The sequence below is a fragment of the Sturnus vulgaris genome, chromosome W (assembly GCF_052056855.1).
Source record: "Sturnus vulgaris isolate bStuVul1 chromosome W, bStuVul1.hap1, whole genome shotgun sequence".
Classification (NCBI taxonomy): domain Eukaryota; kingdom Metazoa; phylum Chordata; class Aves; order Passeriformes; family Sturnidae; genus Sturnus; species Sturnus vulgaris.
This window is the reverse complement of record NC_142282.1, coordinates 43,866,819-43,882,373: the sequence shown is the minus strand read 5'-3', so window position 1 is coordinate 43,882,373 and position 15,555 is coordinate 43,866,819. Positions and strand designations below refer to the sequence as shown.

General features: G+C 43.9%; 1 protein-coding gene across 6 annotated transcripts in view; it reads right to left on the bottom strand.

The window, feature by feature from the left end:
* LOC148220205 (E3 SUMO-protein ligase PIAS2-like) overlaps positions 1-15,555 on the bottom strand; it is a 76,053-nt gene continuing 60,498 nt past the window's right edge. The window contains exon 13 of one of the 6 annotated variants that reach the window (XM_088155673.1): positions 1-839. In XM_088155673.1, coding sequence (XP_088011799.1) covers positions 504-839 — 336 coding nt within the window. In that variant the 3' untranslated portion in view covers positions 1-503. Of the gene's footprint in view, positions 840-14,500; positions 15,137-15,555 lie in introns of those variants that run through there. The other 5 variants (XM_088155672.1, XR_015799119.1, XM_088155674.1 and 2 more) reach the window with 5 other exon arrangements.

The window sequence follows — 15,555 nt, the reverse complement described above, 5'->3', positions numbered from 1 at the left end:
CAAGACAAAACAAAGCTTCACTCTCAGACTCAGTCCTGGAAGCACAGGACATAATACCAAACATAATCAGGACACACGATTGGAGATAGAAACACCATAACATCACCCTAGGACACCCCTATGTTGCCAGTTAGCCTTTTTCCACCTTTCCAGCCAACCCCACAGAGCATTGGCTACCATCCATGAGTCAGTGTAAAGGTAGAGCTTTGGCCACTTCTCTCTTTCAGCAATGACCAGAGCCAGCTGAACAGCTTTGAGTTCAGCAAGTTGACTTGATCCACCTTCTCCTTCGGTAGCTTGTGCAACCCATCTTGTGGGGCTCAATACGGCTGCTTTCCATTTCCGGTTCATGCCCATGATTTGGCAAGAACCATTGGTGAAAAGGGCATGGCGTGTTTCATCTGCTGGCAGTTGGTTATATGGTGGGGCTTCTTCGGCCTGGGTCGGTTCCTATTCCTCTTCATAGGAGAGACCAAAATTGTCACCTTCCGGCCAGTTGGTAATTATCTCGAAAATCCCAGGGCGATTTGTGTTTCCAATATGGGTGCATTGCGTGATGAGGGCAATCCACTTGCATCGGTGCCATGGTGGGTAGAGGGAAACTTTCCTTTTAACATCCACCCCAGCACTGGTAGTTGGGGTGCCAGGAGAAGTTGTGCTTCTGTGCCAATCACCTCTGAGGTGGCTTGATCTCCTTCATAGGTGGACAAGATCTCCTTCTCTGTTGGAGTGTAGTTGGCCTCGGTCCCTCTATCTTCAGCTCCAGAATCACAGATGTTGGCCTCGAGTGTCCCCAGGCACCTTCTGCCAAAGCTTCCCGGACAAAACCTTGTTCTCAGCTGAAGAGTAAAGCACATTCCTCACTTCTGGTCCCTGCCTCAGCTCTCCTTTTCCGGGTGTTCCTCGTCTCTCCACCCGCCTGGGAGAGAAACTGTTCCCCTTAGCCATCTGAGCTAAGGTATAGCCACAAATACTTAGCATAACAATGGGAAAAATTCCACTGAAAGAAAAGGGAAAAATTCAACCGCTGGACCGACCTGCTTGATGGTGGGCCCCCTGGGACGGGCGCTCCACGGGGCGGAAGCCAGGGGTCCCAGCCCGCCTCGCTGCCCCCCTGCCCTTTTCACTGCCATCTCTCTCTGCCTCCCAGCTCCTTGCGGTTTTGTCCTCTCGTCCTCCCCCCGCTGCCTCTGTCTCCGCCTCTGCTTTTGCACAGGGCAGGCAGAGGAGGAAAACCGCTGTTAGGAAGGGGCCCCCCGGTTCCCGCAACCGCTGCAAGGCACAGGGCTGCACTGTCTTTCCCGTGATACTGTTAGGGTTCCTTCTAGGATTTAATGTATCGGGGGACAAGGAGCTGTTATAAGTACATATTATATTATTGGCTTTTCGCAAATATTAAAGTGAATGCTATATGCATAATGTTGGAAAACCTTGCTGAATTAATATAGTTTCTTTTAGTTCTGCTATTAACAAAACTTGGAAATAGTAGTGTGATAAATATATATTTTTCTTGGACTATAACATGGTGATGTAAAAAGCTTTTGTTCATGTAACTAACTCAGAGAATGGTAAAAAGATAATCAGAAAATTCTTCACATTCTTGGATTATCCTATCTGGATGAAGATAGGGGTGACGAACACCAGAACTCCAGGGAAGGAATTTATTGATCTTTGTTATCAGGGAGTGGGCGGACAAGAAGGAGCCACAAGGAAAAAAAAAATTAAAAATGTTTATTTACAGGTTGAGGGGTGAGACGAATGTTAAATTTGTCTTTACAAATGAGTTGTGGATCTGCTTGTAGATAAGGCTAGCACTGAGAGATAAAAGAAACAATGGGATGGATTCCACTGATTGATGAATGGAAAAAGATATTTGCCTTTACAAACAAACTGTAGGGCTGCTGATAAATGAAATTGGATATCGAAAGATGAAAGAAGCAACCGGGGGTAAACTATGAATTCTATAAGAATTAAAAATTAAAAGGGAGGGTTATACATTAGAGGGGAATTTCAGGTATCAGGCGTTCCGGGAAGTCTGTGCCTCTCAAGTACCTCAGCCAATGGGGAAAGAGAGAGGGAAATGCGGCCGGGAAAATAGGATAAAAAGGAGGCTGCGTCCTCCAAAAATTTGAGAGATCCCAGGGGAATGTCCCATGGCCTCTCCCTTTATTCGAATAAAGCAAAAAGGACTCCTCTGTCTCCTTTTTGGACATAAACCTCTAGTGTTTGTGGATTAATTTTCCTGACAGGGGGGATGATTTTGAATAATGCATGAAGGTCTATGAATATGCTACAGATTGATGCATTTAAATAAATGTTTTCTGAGTTAAGGTGTGCTCTTGGCTGAATGCCAAGCACCCAGCCATTATAACCTTTTGCTTTATTGTCTCTTATTGTCTTTTATTAAACTTTTTTACATCTACCAGGAAAGTGAACCTCATTTTTCACAGAAGGGTGCCTAGCTCCCCCACTATCTTCTCTGGCGCCCAGTCCTCACCATGTGCCCCGGTATTTAATAGTCCCATCAAATCCAAAACAAGTTTCCAAGGCTTTATAACTTTTATTACACTTTCGTCGCCTCTGGAAGCTGCTTGAATTATAAATTGGCCCGAGTATTCCAATCAAGGGCAGCTTCTTTAGTTGTGTCTTAACCCATGGTTCTTAGCCCACGTTAGTAAAGGTAACAATGCCTCTATCATATTCTACAGCCCATTTTTCTAAAAGAAGCGACCATACCTTCAGAAATGGAGGTTCCTGCACAGAGATACATCCCCCCATGACTCCAGTGCTTGTTTTCTTCTATTTTCAGGGGTAAGTACAAAAGAATTCCAAATTTGAGCATCTTTCCACCACAAACAGCTCTGCTCACTGTATTATTGCACCAGAACATTGCTGGGCGCCCCCCAAGCCCCGAGGCCAGCTCCAGATCCTGGAGGGAGCCGAGCCACACCTACAGAAAGGACTCTGAATCCACCAGTTTTTCTCCACAATGCAAAGGTTCATTATCTAACATTATTCATTCTTTTTTTTTTTCCCTTTGCCTGGGTGCACCCTGCTTGTTAAACAAACAGTTTTTTTTTACTTTCCTCCAAGAAAATTTTTCGAACCTATGTGGGAGAGGCTTCCAGAACCTGCTTTCTATTAGAGGACACATTCATTTGAGGACGTTTCCTCCTAATTTGTCCAAAACCAGGGCAGTCCACCAGGACCCCCAGCTGCTTTCCAGCAGGTCAGCCCCCAGCCTGGACTGGTGCCTGGGGTTATTCTTCCCCAGGTGCACGACCCTGTATTTGTCTTTGCTGAATTTCAGAAGATTCTTCTCTGTCCATCTCTCCAACCTGTTGAGGTCCTTCTAAATGGAAGCACAGCACTCTAGGGTCTCAGCCACTCCTCCCAGCTTTGTGTTATCAGTGAACTTTTTGAGAAGGCATCTACCCTTACATCCAAGTCATTGATGAACAAGTTAATACTGGGCCCAGTATTGAACCTTAGGAGACACCACTAGTGACAGGCCTCCAACTAGACCCTGTGCCACTGATTGCAATCCTCTAGGATCTGCCGTTCAGCCAGTTCTCAATCCACCTCCCTGTCCACTCATCCTACCCACACTTCCTGAGTTTGCCTAGTACCATGTTCTCAGAGACAGTGTCGAAAGCGTTGCTGAAGTCGAGGTAGACAATATCCACTGCTCTTTCCTCATCTATCCAGGTAATTGTTTCATCGTAGAAGCCAATCAGGTTGGTCAAGCATGATTTACCTTTAGTGAACCCATGCTCACTACTCCGGATCACCTTCTTGTCCTCCACGTGGGTAGAGATGGCCTCCAGAATGAGGAGCTCCGTCACTTTTCCAGGGACTGAGGTGAGGCTGACTGGCTGGTACTTCCCTGGGTCCTCCTTCTTGCCCTTTTTGAAGACTGGGCTGACATTTGCATTCTTCCAGTCCTCAAGCACCTCTCCAGATTCCCATGACCTTTCAAAGATGATTGTGAACAGCCTTGCTATGGTGTCTGCCAGCTCTCTCAACACTCATGAATGCAGCCTGTTGGAGCCCATGGATTTGTGGATGTCAAATTTGCTTAGGTGTTGTCTAACCCAATCCTCCTTGACCAAGGGAAAGTCTTCCTTCCAGTATTCCTTTACCCTGGTCTCCTGGGTCAGAGGGTTGAGGGCTGGTCTTGTCAGTGAACACCAATGGAAAGAAGGTATTCAATAACTCTGCCTTCTCTGCATACTCAGTAACCAGGGTCCCCCCTCCATTTAGTAATGGCCCCACATTATCCTTTGTTTTCCTTTTGTTATTGATGATTTTGAAAAAGCCCTTCTTGTTGGCCTTGACATCCTTGGCCAGATTTAATTCCAGATGGGCCCTGGCCATGTATAAATACCACTACTTACTGAATGTCACTGCTACTCTCTGTAAATAGCTATATATATATATATATGCATGTATATATAAATGTGTATAAATGTGTGTGTAAAGAGATAGAATATATTAGTTTGGTCAATAAGCCGACAATATGAGGCAAGCCATGGAATGTTCTAGGGTGACTTTATGATGCTGTGTATCCCCTATTGTCTGCTTTTTGCCAGATATGAGCCCTGTGCCTTTAAGATCAAAGGGGGGAAGCAGTGGAATTCTTTCAGCGTGCAGTTTGTGTGCAAAGCTCACCTCCTCCCCGGGTTCCCTCTTGGTTGTGTTGTCTAATACAGATAGAGGAAGAATTTTTCTTCTTTGCTTTTTAAGCTAGCTTCTCTTCGTTAGCTAAGCCAAGAAGTCCCAGACTGTGACTACTTCTTCTGGAACTGTTCAGCTTTTCTTCCATCTGAGACACTAGAACATCTCCTGGGGACCCCCCATTGTCAAGAGGCTGGCTCCAGACTTGGAAGGACTGAGCCACACCTACAGAAAGACTCTGAATCTACCATCTCTTCTTTGCAGAGAGAAGTTTTATTATTTAACATTGTTCATTCTTTTTTTCATGCCTGTGAGCAACCTGCTTGTTAAATAAACAATTTGCTTTTTCACTTTCTCCAGGAAAATTTTTCCCAACCTGTGAAAACCCGTGGAGAAAGGTTTGCTAAAACTCTTTAGAAGAGACACCTTTTCTGAACGTTTCCTCCTAAATTTGTCTGAAACCGAGACATCATAGAAGAGCTTATCTGTTCTGCCTATCAGCTGATGCATAGCTCAGGGCATTTTCTTGCTCACATGGATTGGTGAGATAACCCCGGCCAGACATCTGTGAGTTACCTCTGGAGCCAGGGAGGTGGGATCCCCAGCTGACAATATCTCACCTTGAGAGCAAGATGTAGGAAGATAAGCTGGAATTTCTGACTGACAGACACTTCACTTTGCAAACTATAAAAGCTACACAAGACTTTCACAAAGTAGAAGTCTTCTGCACACTAACATGTAGGGCTTTCCCCCAAGTTTGGATGCAAACTCCATGGTTACTTTTCTGGAAGTTGAGTGAAAGGGCTCTGTGTATTTCATCATCAATTTGGTGGTAAGTTACATTGACTCCTACTCTATACTATTTCTTTGCTAGCTGTAATATAGGTACCTTATTGTGCACTGTATTTGTATCTACCAGCAATTCCTTTGTTTATCCTGTGTAGTAAGTAGTCTGTTTAAAGTCTCATCTGTTAATCTTGTGTATGTTCAATAAATTTTATAATAGACCTAATTGGTCATTCTTAAGAACTTGCTAGGAAGATCAATTTGCGGTGCAGGTCATCTCAAATAGAACTACTTCCAGAAATCTGAGCCTAAGGCAGGAGTCATCTAAATCTCTCACTCCATTTGTAAGAGCAGGGCCTGGTAGATTGGTAGAGCCTCTACTGTTAACTAACTAGGTGGCCTTCTCTAAATGTAGATCCCAATGTTTGAAGTTCCCACCACCCATTGCTTTCAACGTGATTTTTAACAGTCCATTGTACCATTCAATTTTCCCAGAGGCTGATGCATGACAAGGAATATGATACATCCACTCAATCCCGTGCTCTCTGGCTCAGGTGTCTATGAGGCTATTTTTGAAATGAGTCCCTGTCCTGGGTACAGAGAATAAGGAGGGGATGGAGTTTCTAGCACTGCCTATTTGATACCATCCATGTCATGGCTGGAGGCAACGTTTTTGGCAGGAAGAAGCCAGAACCAGAAACTGAAAGCGTGCCATTTCTTGCCTGGTTCTCTCCAGGAAGAAGGCATCAGATCAGTCCAGCAGACCTAGCCCTTCTCTGCCAATGACAGCTTCTTTTTCCATTCCTCTGAGCTGTAGCTTTTGTGGTTTGGTGATGAAAGACAGTGATGGCAAGCTTGAGATGTTACTCCGAGAAATAAAAAAAGGGAGAGAGAGCAGTGACAGCTCAGTCATGTGGAGCTCAATTCCCAGCAGAGCCAAGTGGAGCAGTAGATGTAGCTGCACAAAGTCGAACCAACAGAAGTGGAGTGGTCTGAGGTGGCAGTGTGGCACAAGGCAGATGATCTAGCTTCCAAAAGGGTTTGTTTGCCCTAGTTCCTCATGGTTTTGTTTTTTGTTTTTTGTTTTTTGGGTTTTTTTTACAACATTAAACCATGGAAACTCTCATTCACTACATTGAGTTTTTTTTGTTTTCCCAAATACCAGCACAGGGCCAATCACCATTTTGCCTTTGTCTGGGAAACCACAGCGGATGCTGTCTTTGGGAAGTGTTTTTCTTTGTTTCGTGGTAATACCCTTTTGTGGGTAGAAAACTCCCTCTCTTTTGTATACTCTTTTATTAATATTGTTGTGGTTATTGCAATTTTTTTAAAAATTCTGATTCCATATTATAATATCTCCTAGTGTTCCTCCATTGTCAGAAGGGGTGGAGAGACAATGGACCAGATTGAGTGTCTAATTTTCTAGCTGGGTTTTAAACCAGCACAATCCCATTGTCTGAATCAATTCTTTCAGGGGTGCCATATCACCACACGACTTGCTTTTCAAGGCCCAAGATGGTGTTCTGGGCAGTGGCATGAGGCATAGTGTGTCTCCAGCCATCCAGTGGCTGGTTCTACTATTGAAAGCAAGTAGCATTTGCCTTGGTGGGTTTACAGCACTGATATAATCAATCTGCCAGGCGTCCCCATACTTATATTTTGACCATTGTCTACCATACCACAGAGGCTTTACCCACTTGGCCTGCTTGACTGCAGCTCATGTTTCACAGTTATGGATAACCTGGGAGGTAGTGTCCATGGTTAAGTTCACCCGTTGATCACAAACCTGTCTCTATATTGCAGCTCTTCCCTGATGACCTGAGGCATTGTGGGGAAGAAAGGGTTGGAAAATGGAAGACTGGTGAGAAGAAAGGAAAATAAGTTGTTTTTAGAATTGTTTTCAAAGACCAACATTGCACCTGAGAGATATTAGAAAATATTAATTGGGAGAAAATATATGTATTTGTGTTCTATTTTGATTGTTTTCTATCTACTGAAGAAAAGCTTTATCATCTAGATAACTGTTGCCGGTGGGTTCTGGGGTCCCCTAGGGATCCCCGAGACTGCCAAAGCAGTCCTCAGCAACAGGACACGCTTCCAAGCCTTGCCCAGATAGAATTTGGCTCGTAGCTCACCCTCAAACCACCAGGGTGAAGAGATTGGAACATGAAGAGAGGTGCAATTCCATAGTTTATTCTATGAAGGTATCCAGTCTAGCATATTCAACGGTTGGGGTTTCTAAGGAGTTTTTATATCTTTTGAGGGTTTTCTATTTTGCACCAATTACCAAGGGAATTCTACATTGCGACCAATCCACAGAGGATTTTACATTCAAAACTAGTCTATAGATACTAAAGGAAAATGAACCCCTAATATTACAGAAAGATAAAAGGGGGTCCACTAATGGGTGTTTGAATTCCTTTTTGAATTTGTCATTTAGCAAGCAATTTCTTATCTTTAAGCTATGGTTTTCCACGGGGCCTGTTCTAGGGACACAGGGAGGTTTTCTGCTTTATGAATGTTTTCTGTTCCCTCCACACTCTCCCTTTATTCAAACAAAGCAAAAAAACCTCCTCTGTCTTCTTTTTAAACATAAACCTCTAGTGTTTGTGAATTAATTTTCCTGACATATGCACTACGAGAAGTCCCTCTAAGAGGAAATTTGGGAGGGATAGGATACATAAGTGTACCCCTAAATACTGGAGATGTGAAAGTGTTGGGGGTTGGATTGTTCCCCTTTTCTTTCTGTGGAATTCCTCCCATTGTTATGCTAAGTAATTGTGGCTACACCTTGAAACGACAGATAATGTTCTCTCGAAGGGGGGTGGCTGGAGGGCGAGGTGGGGGGGGAACCGGAAAAGGAAAGGTGGGATGGGGGGTCTGGAGCGGGGCTCTCGCTCTCGCTTGGCTCGTGGAGTGGGAAGACCGCCTGGGCTCCGCTCTGGCATCTCCCCCTGCCATCCCAGCACTGAGATCCATGCTCCCTGCCTTTGGACATCGCTCTGCTGCTCTCCCAGCTCACCCTACTACCTCCGGACACTCTGCTGAGCACCATGACCGACACCGTGAGGGGAAGTCACTTTCCCATCCCCTCTCACCCCTGGGCCTCCGCCGCCATCACTCCAGCCCTCTTCAACTGCGCGGGACCTGCCCTGCCCCCACAGCACCGGTAACTGAGCGCAGGGAGACGGCCTGCAGCCAAAAGGGACTGGAGCGGAGCTAGACTGTTCTGTTCCGTTGCCAATTTGTATAGCTGTTGTTGTTTTCTGCCTTGTTAGATACCAGTAAAGAACTGTTATTCTTATCCCCATATCTCCTGCCTGAAGGCGTCTGATTTGGACCTAAAATAATTAAAAGGGAGGGGGGGTTGCACTCTGCATTGCAGAAAAGGGGCTCCTGCCTTTCCTTAGACCATACCTGTCTTTCAAACCAAGACAGAAAGCATTTAAGAAAGAAATGGGAAAGTTGCTAGAAGATCCGTTAGGAGTATCAGACTGGGTAGACCAATTTTTAGGACCAAATACCTATACCTGGGGGGAGATCCAATCTATATTAAGGATTTTATTCCACATAGAGGAAAGGAAAATGATTAAGCAAGCTGGAATGAGGGTATGGGAAAGGACACACCAGCAGGGGATGAGTTTTCTGATTAGAAGAAACAACTTAGCAGATCAGGCAGCAAAGGAAGCAGTCCTGAAACCTGATATCTAAATTACAAGTGTTGAATGAAAAGTCAGACAAGGAAATGCATTTAATTTATAGTTCTCAATAAGTGAATATAATTAAAAAATTAGGGACTGAACAGAAGGAAGGAAAATGAATTTTAATGGATGGAAGGGAAATACTTCCGAAATCCCAGACCAGGGAGATTTTAAAACAATTACACCAACGAACCCATTGGGAAACTAGGGCCTTGTGTGATCATTTTTTAAAATTCTATGGGTGTATAGGAGTATTTGAAGTAGCCAAACAAATAACCCGAGGGTGTTTAACATGCCAAAAGGTGAATAAAAAAGCAATGAGACAAACCCCTTTAGGGGGAAGAAAAGTAGCCTTCCATTCTTTTGGAAGAATACAAATAGATTATACTGAGTTTCCAAAAGTTAATAGCTAGAAATATTTATTAGTAGTGGTAGATCAGCTTACTCATTGGGTAGAAGCATATCCAGCTACAAGGACCACAGCAAGATTTGTAGCTAGGACAAATAATACCACAATTTGGGATGATTGCAGCTATTGATTTGGACCAGGAGACACATTTCACCTCAAAAAGTATTAAAAATTTGGCGCAAACATTAAACATTACTTGGGAATATCACACTCCATGGCATCCTCAGAGTTCAGGCAGGATAGAAAGAATGAACCAAACCCTAAAGCAACAATTGACTAAGTCAATGATTGAAACTAAAATGTCATGGGTAAAATGCCTACCACTAGCATTATTAAATATAAGGACTCTTCCAAATGCTAACACGGGACTGTCAGCCTATGAAATGCTATATGGAATGCCATATTCCCAGGAAATACCACATGACCCTATAGTAATCTAAGATTACACCATTCAAAAATATATACAGACTATCAGACAAAATGTAAACTATTTAAGAAAGCAAGGGATATTAGCTCAGTCAGTACCCCTTAGTTTTAATATTCAAAATATCAAGCCAGGAGATTGGGTACTGATAAAAGGGTGGAAAGAAGAAAACTTAACCCCTAAATGGGAAGGGCCATATTTAACTCTTTTAACTACAAAAACAGCTGTGCGGACTGCTGAAAAGGGATGGACACATGCCTCTCGAGTTAAAGGACCAATACAACCTCCGCCTGAACCTAAATGGAAAGTTGCTTCGCTCCCAGGGGACCTGTTGCGTTCCCTAGATACATTGTAAATGGTACATCCCGTGACCCCTACTGTGCCCTGTATCTTGGTCCCTCTCCCCTCCTGGCCACACAGAGCTGGCTGGGATCCAATTTCTCCCCGCCCCCCCTTTCCAGACCCTAGAAAAGGTCAGGACCCGCTGACCTCGCTCTCTTTCCCGCACTTTTCCCCCCACTCTCTCTTATCCCGTTCTCTCTTTTTTCCCCCCCTCTCTTTTCCCGCATCTCTTTTTCCCCCAGATCTCTTATCCCGCTCTCCCTTTTTCCCCCTTTTTCTCTTCCCCCGTTCTCTTTTCCCTTCCCTTTTCACTCACTACCCACGAGAAATAAACCTGTAACTTTATCAGGGGAAAGAGCCTCTTTTGATATCTTATCTACGTCTCTGTGGCTAAGGCCCAGAGGAATATCACCCCAACACCTGAGCTAGACCGGTGGAAGGTGAAAGACTCTGTATAGGCCGGGAAAAAGCCGTTACAGGGACCTACAAGTTAAATTTCAGAAATAACCTGGATAAAGTCGACTCATGTTACGGCAATCAGTTAAATATCTTTTAAAGTATTCCAAAGAAATAACTTGTCAAACTCTTAACTGTAATTGTAAACTTTGTGTATGTTTTCGCTGTCCTAAGTGTGAGAATTTGTGGTATAGATATAGTACATGGGAAAAACTGAGAAATCCCCCCGTTATGAATATGCAAAAACAAAAAGAAAAAGCAGACTAAGCTGTCACAGTGCAAGCTGGCTTGTACTGGACAGTTAATCTAACCACGGACAGGAGAGGAGCCTGGCTTAAAAGGCAAGCCCCCAAAGAACAGAGATAGGACAGAATTGGAGACAGACAAGGATTTAATCCAATGAGTTCCAGCCCTGGCTGTAGAGAGCTATTGGTCAGAGGGCTGGGCAGCCTGATCTGTGAACCAATCACAGACGCTTACCCGGGAACATTGAAAGGAGTATATAAAGCGAGGTTAGAACTGAATAAAGGCTTTTGGTCAAAAGGATTACAGAGTGTAGGTCTTCTGTCTCAGACACTGGACCGTCGCACTCAACAATTGGTGACCCCGACGTGATCTGACATAGCCATACTGCCGTGAGCAGGGGAGACAGGCCATCCTAGAAAGCGTGAATTCTGGCCGAGAGCCAGGGAACTGCCCTAGAGGCAGGGAAAGTGCTGGCCAAAAGCCAGGGCCATCCTTGAGACGGGTGCTGCCCTAGAGGCAGCAAAACCGCTGGCCAAAGTCAGAAATACGTCCGAGAGACGAGAAAGACACCCAAAAGGAGAGGCAGCGGGAACTGACCAGAGCCAGAAACGTCCTGGAGACAAAAAACTTCAACCAAAAAGCTACAAGAAAATCATGGGAAGCATCTTTTCTATAAACACGCACCCAGTGATAGAGGTATGGATAGAGTTTTTGGAGGAGTAGGAAATTAAATATGAAAAGGAATCTCTCTTTGATATAATACTATGGACAAAAGAAAAGGGGGTAGAGCCGACTGTAGAAACTGCATTAGATATAGACTATTGGACTAAAATTGGAGAAGAAATACTAAATGCTGCTTTAAAAAATGATAAAAATGCAATCAAAGCTTTAAAAACTTGGAAAACTATCTTAAAGCTGATAAAAGAGATAAAAGCTGATTTATCTAGCGACAGCATGGAAGGTACTTACTCCATGCAGAGAGACTTTACTGACTGGCAAATCCTCGGTAGCCAGCTCAAAAACCCCTAATCCACCCTAAACCGCTATGGGTAAACCTGAAAAAAACCCCCCAAGATGGCGGCAACTGTGTGGCCAGGGAAGGGGTCCGAGAACAATACCAAAATGGCGGCGACCTCTTGGTCATGGGAAGGAGAAAGGAAACACAGCCTCCCTCGTGGGACGTACTTCTGCCACAAGCCCAGCCCCGGGGGGGCGCCTTTATCCCAAGCTCTGCCCTGGTGGGACTTGCCTCCTGCTCCTACCACGCTTTGGTGGGCAGTACCTCCAGCTTCGGTCCAGCCTCCGGCAGGCGGGGCCCCAGCCCCAGCCCCAGCCCAGCCTCCAGAGGGCGTCTCTGCCCCGAGTCGCCATGGAGACCCCCACAGACCCCCAAGAAGAGGCACGCCGTGATGACATGCCACGAGGAGCAATACAGGAAAAACCTGGAAGTGCATCAGGACTGAAAGATACCAGCACCAAAGCTCCGAGAATGACTCCAGAACCGAGCTTAAGTCCAGATCCTGCTGCAAACACAACACCCACAGCTTCTTCACATCAGAAGCCAAGCACGGAACAGCTCCAAAAAGTCTCTGCACAGAAGAACAGCCAAGACACCCAAGAATGGGACACAAGCCATCCGGCTGCCAACCTCCAAACAGCTGGTCCAGTCACACTGATGCTCCAAACAGAAGCTATCCCAATTAAAGATCCGGTAACCTTCTGGTCAGAGGTAAAACAAAAGGCAATAGAATGTGGGGATATAGAAACAGCTACATTGATTTCTGTGCCAGTGTATTCACCAGCACCAGAAAACTGGCGACAGGGGGAGGGAACAATTGAAGCTTCCCCAGTTAGTAATGGGACAACACCTATCCAATATGTACCCTTTAATTGGCAAATCCTTTTAGAATTATGCCAGTTAGCTGCTAAGCATGGGTTAGGATCCCCTGCAGTAACAAATATGCTTAGATTTGTGACTGCTAATGAACTAACACCCTATGATATAGCGCAAATTGCAAAATTACTCTGTACTCCACTACAATACATGATATTTGAATCAACCTGAAGAATATATGCAAAGGAGCAAGAGTTACAAAACTCAAGATTATCACAACAAGACCCGTGCTTTGGGGCAGGGGTCCCTCAACTCATGGGAGTACGTTCCATGGAAGATCCTCAAACCCAAGCACGCTTAAATTCTGTAATATTAAATCAAGCAAAAGAATTGGGGATGAAAGCCCTAAATAAGGTTACAAACATGTCTGTGCCAACCCAAGGATATAAAAAGATAAAACAAAGCCCAAATAAACTATATACACAGTTCATAGAATGATTGCAAGATAACATCGAAAAACAAGTAGGGACTGGGCATGGGGCTGACCAAAGTAACAGAACAGGGTTTGCTATGAGAGAATCCTCTTGTGTCTCCCTAACTAGGGAATGCCTTTTAGGGTCTCCACAATCAATGTGTGAATTGAAGACTGCTGTGAAAGATCATACAAAAAAAGGCAATGAGGAATAGTAATGCACCATTAAAGATGGAAGTACAGGGCAGACAAAAGTTACAAAACATCCTGCTTCAATATTTTTCTTCTATGTACTTTGTTCAAATACTGTAATAGTAATGGAAGGCAAAAAGCAACAGAAATCTGACTAAAGAAATAAGAACATGAAATTAGGAAAAAGTGAAAGCTGGTTATCAGGGAATAATCTTAAATACAGTTACTCAACAGAAACATAACACTTGGAAAAGCTGCTCTGTCAGCATACATAGACAATACCATTATTCCAGCTCTCTAAAAATGACTTTATTTTCCTGATATTTAACCCCTTCCACATAGAGTACTGGTGAGATTACCCCCAGAAACACTGTGGAAACACTGTGCAGTTACAGCTTCTATCTTCCTAAAAGTCAAGCCTCCCTCACAGCAAGTCAGAGTGCAGTATTCCCACACAAAATACAGCAGCTACTGAAGTGACAGAAACCAGAAGTGTGAAATCCTCTTAAGTAATCCTGCACTGGAGAAAGCAATTTCTTTTTTTTTCTTTTTACAGCTGCCATAGAAAGCACACACTTCACTTGATCATCTGGCAATTTCAAAGAGGACTTAATAATCTAAATTTGAGTTTAAAGGCTTTTTTCCCTATCACCTCTTAAATTTCTCCAACCAAAAATTCAACTACATTCAACTGTGCATAGTTGGGGCTTTTGGTAGTGGGGATGTGTCCTAATTCCAACATGACAGCACAGAGACTGTGTAACGCAGGTCTGTCCCTGCCCCAGCCCAAAGAACATTAAGAAGTCATCACATCTTAGGATTTTGTTGCATTTGTGAAAAACATTAAATTAGGGAAAAAAACAAACCACACAATCCCATTTACTTTGGCTTCCCCTATGTCCCCAGGTAAGGGGGAGATGGGGAACAAGAGACACAACACAAGTCATGGCTATTTCAAAGCTTCATGGTCTAAAATGAAGTTTATTACAGGCCCTCGTGAAAATATTAAAAGTTCACCAGTGCATACACTTCTGCACCTTTGTCCAGGTTGTTGTTATTCTAGAGTGGTAAAGTGCCCTTTTTATTAAAAAGCTTTTTGGTTTTTTTTTACAGTAGTGCTGTGTTTTACAACAAAATTAAAAAACATTTGTGGTATCCACCCAGCAACAAAGTTTTCCCAGAACAAACCAAAAGCATAAATGCATGTTATGAAGGGGCCTTTTCTATGCCAGCTGTTTAATGAGTAAGAAAAAAAAAATCTATCACTTCTGTTTGGTGTTGATGAATTTACTCCATTTTCCAGAAGGCAAATCCTTTCAATAAATATCAGAATAACTTCTGAGATGATGAATTTCCAGAGATACAAGGAGCAGCTCTGTGCAATTTCTCTGGGAGTCCTGTGCTGCCCCTTATTTCAGTCCAGTGAGATGACGTCGGGAGCACTGCCTTTGCTTCTGGTTATCACTCCTGTCTTGCTCCTGCTGGAGGAGCTAATATGTGTGCTGCTCTTGTGGTGGCTGGTTGATGTGATGATGCTGCCAGGCATACTGCTTGTTAAGGTTGAGGTGAGACTATCCAAAAACATAGGAGGACAGTACTGCTTGAAACAATGAAGAATGAAGAGATTAACTGCACAAGGGAAATGTATGCTCTGAAGAGCGACAAGCACAAAACATTTTACTATCAGAACCTTGTTAACACATGCATAGCAAAAAACAGAGTTCTGCAAACCAGCAAGTAATCAACCAAAGATGAGCCATGAGTCCTTCTCCCTCATCCTCCCCTTTTTGTTTTTCTTATTAAATAGTTAGCTTGAACATTTATTAGTGCATTAAGAAACACTATCATGTCCACAAAAAAACCCACCCACAAAACCCCTTAACATTTGGAGAATGTTCACTGCCCATAGGTACTGGGCCCAACTGCCTATTTCAGGCTCCTTTCATCATGAAAGGCAGCAAAATGCTTTCTGCTTTTTCAATGGAGGTTAGAATAATTTCATCCCCACAAATGGCA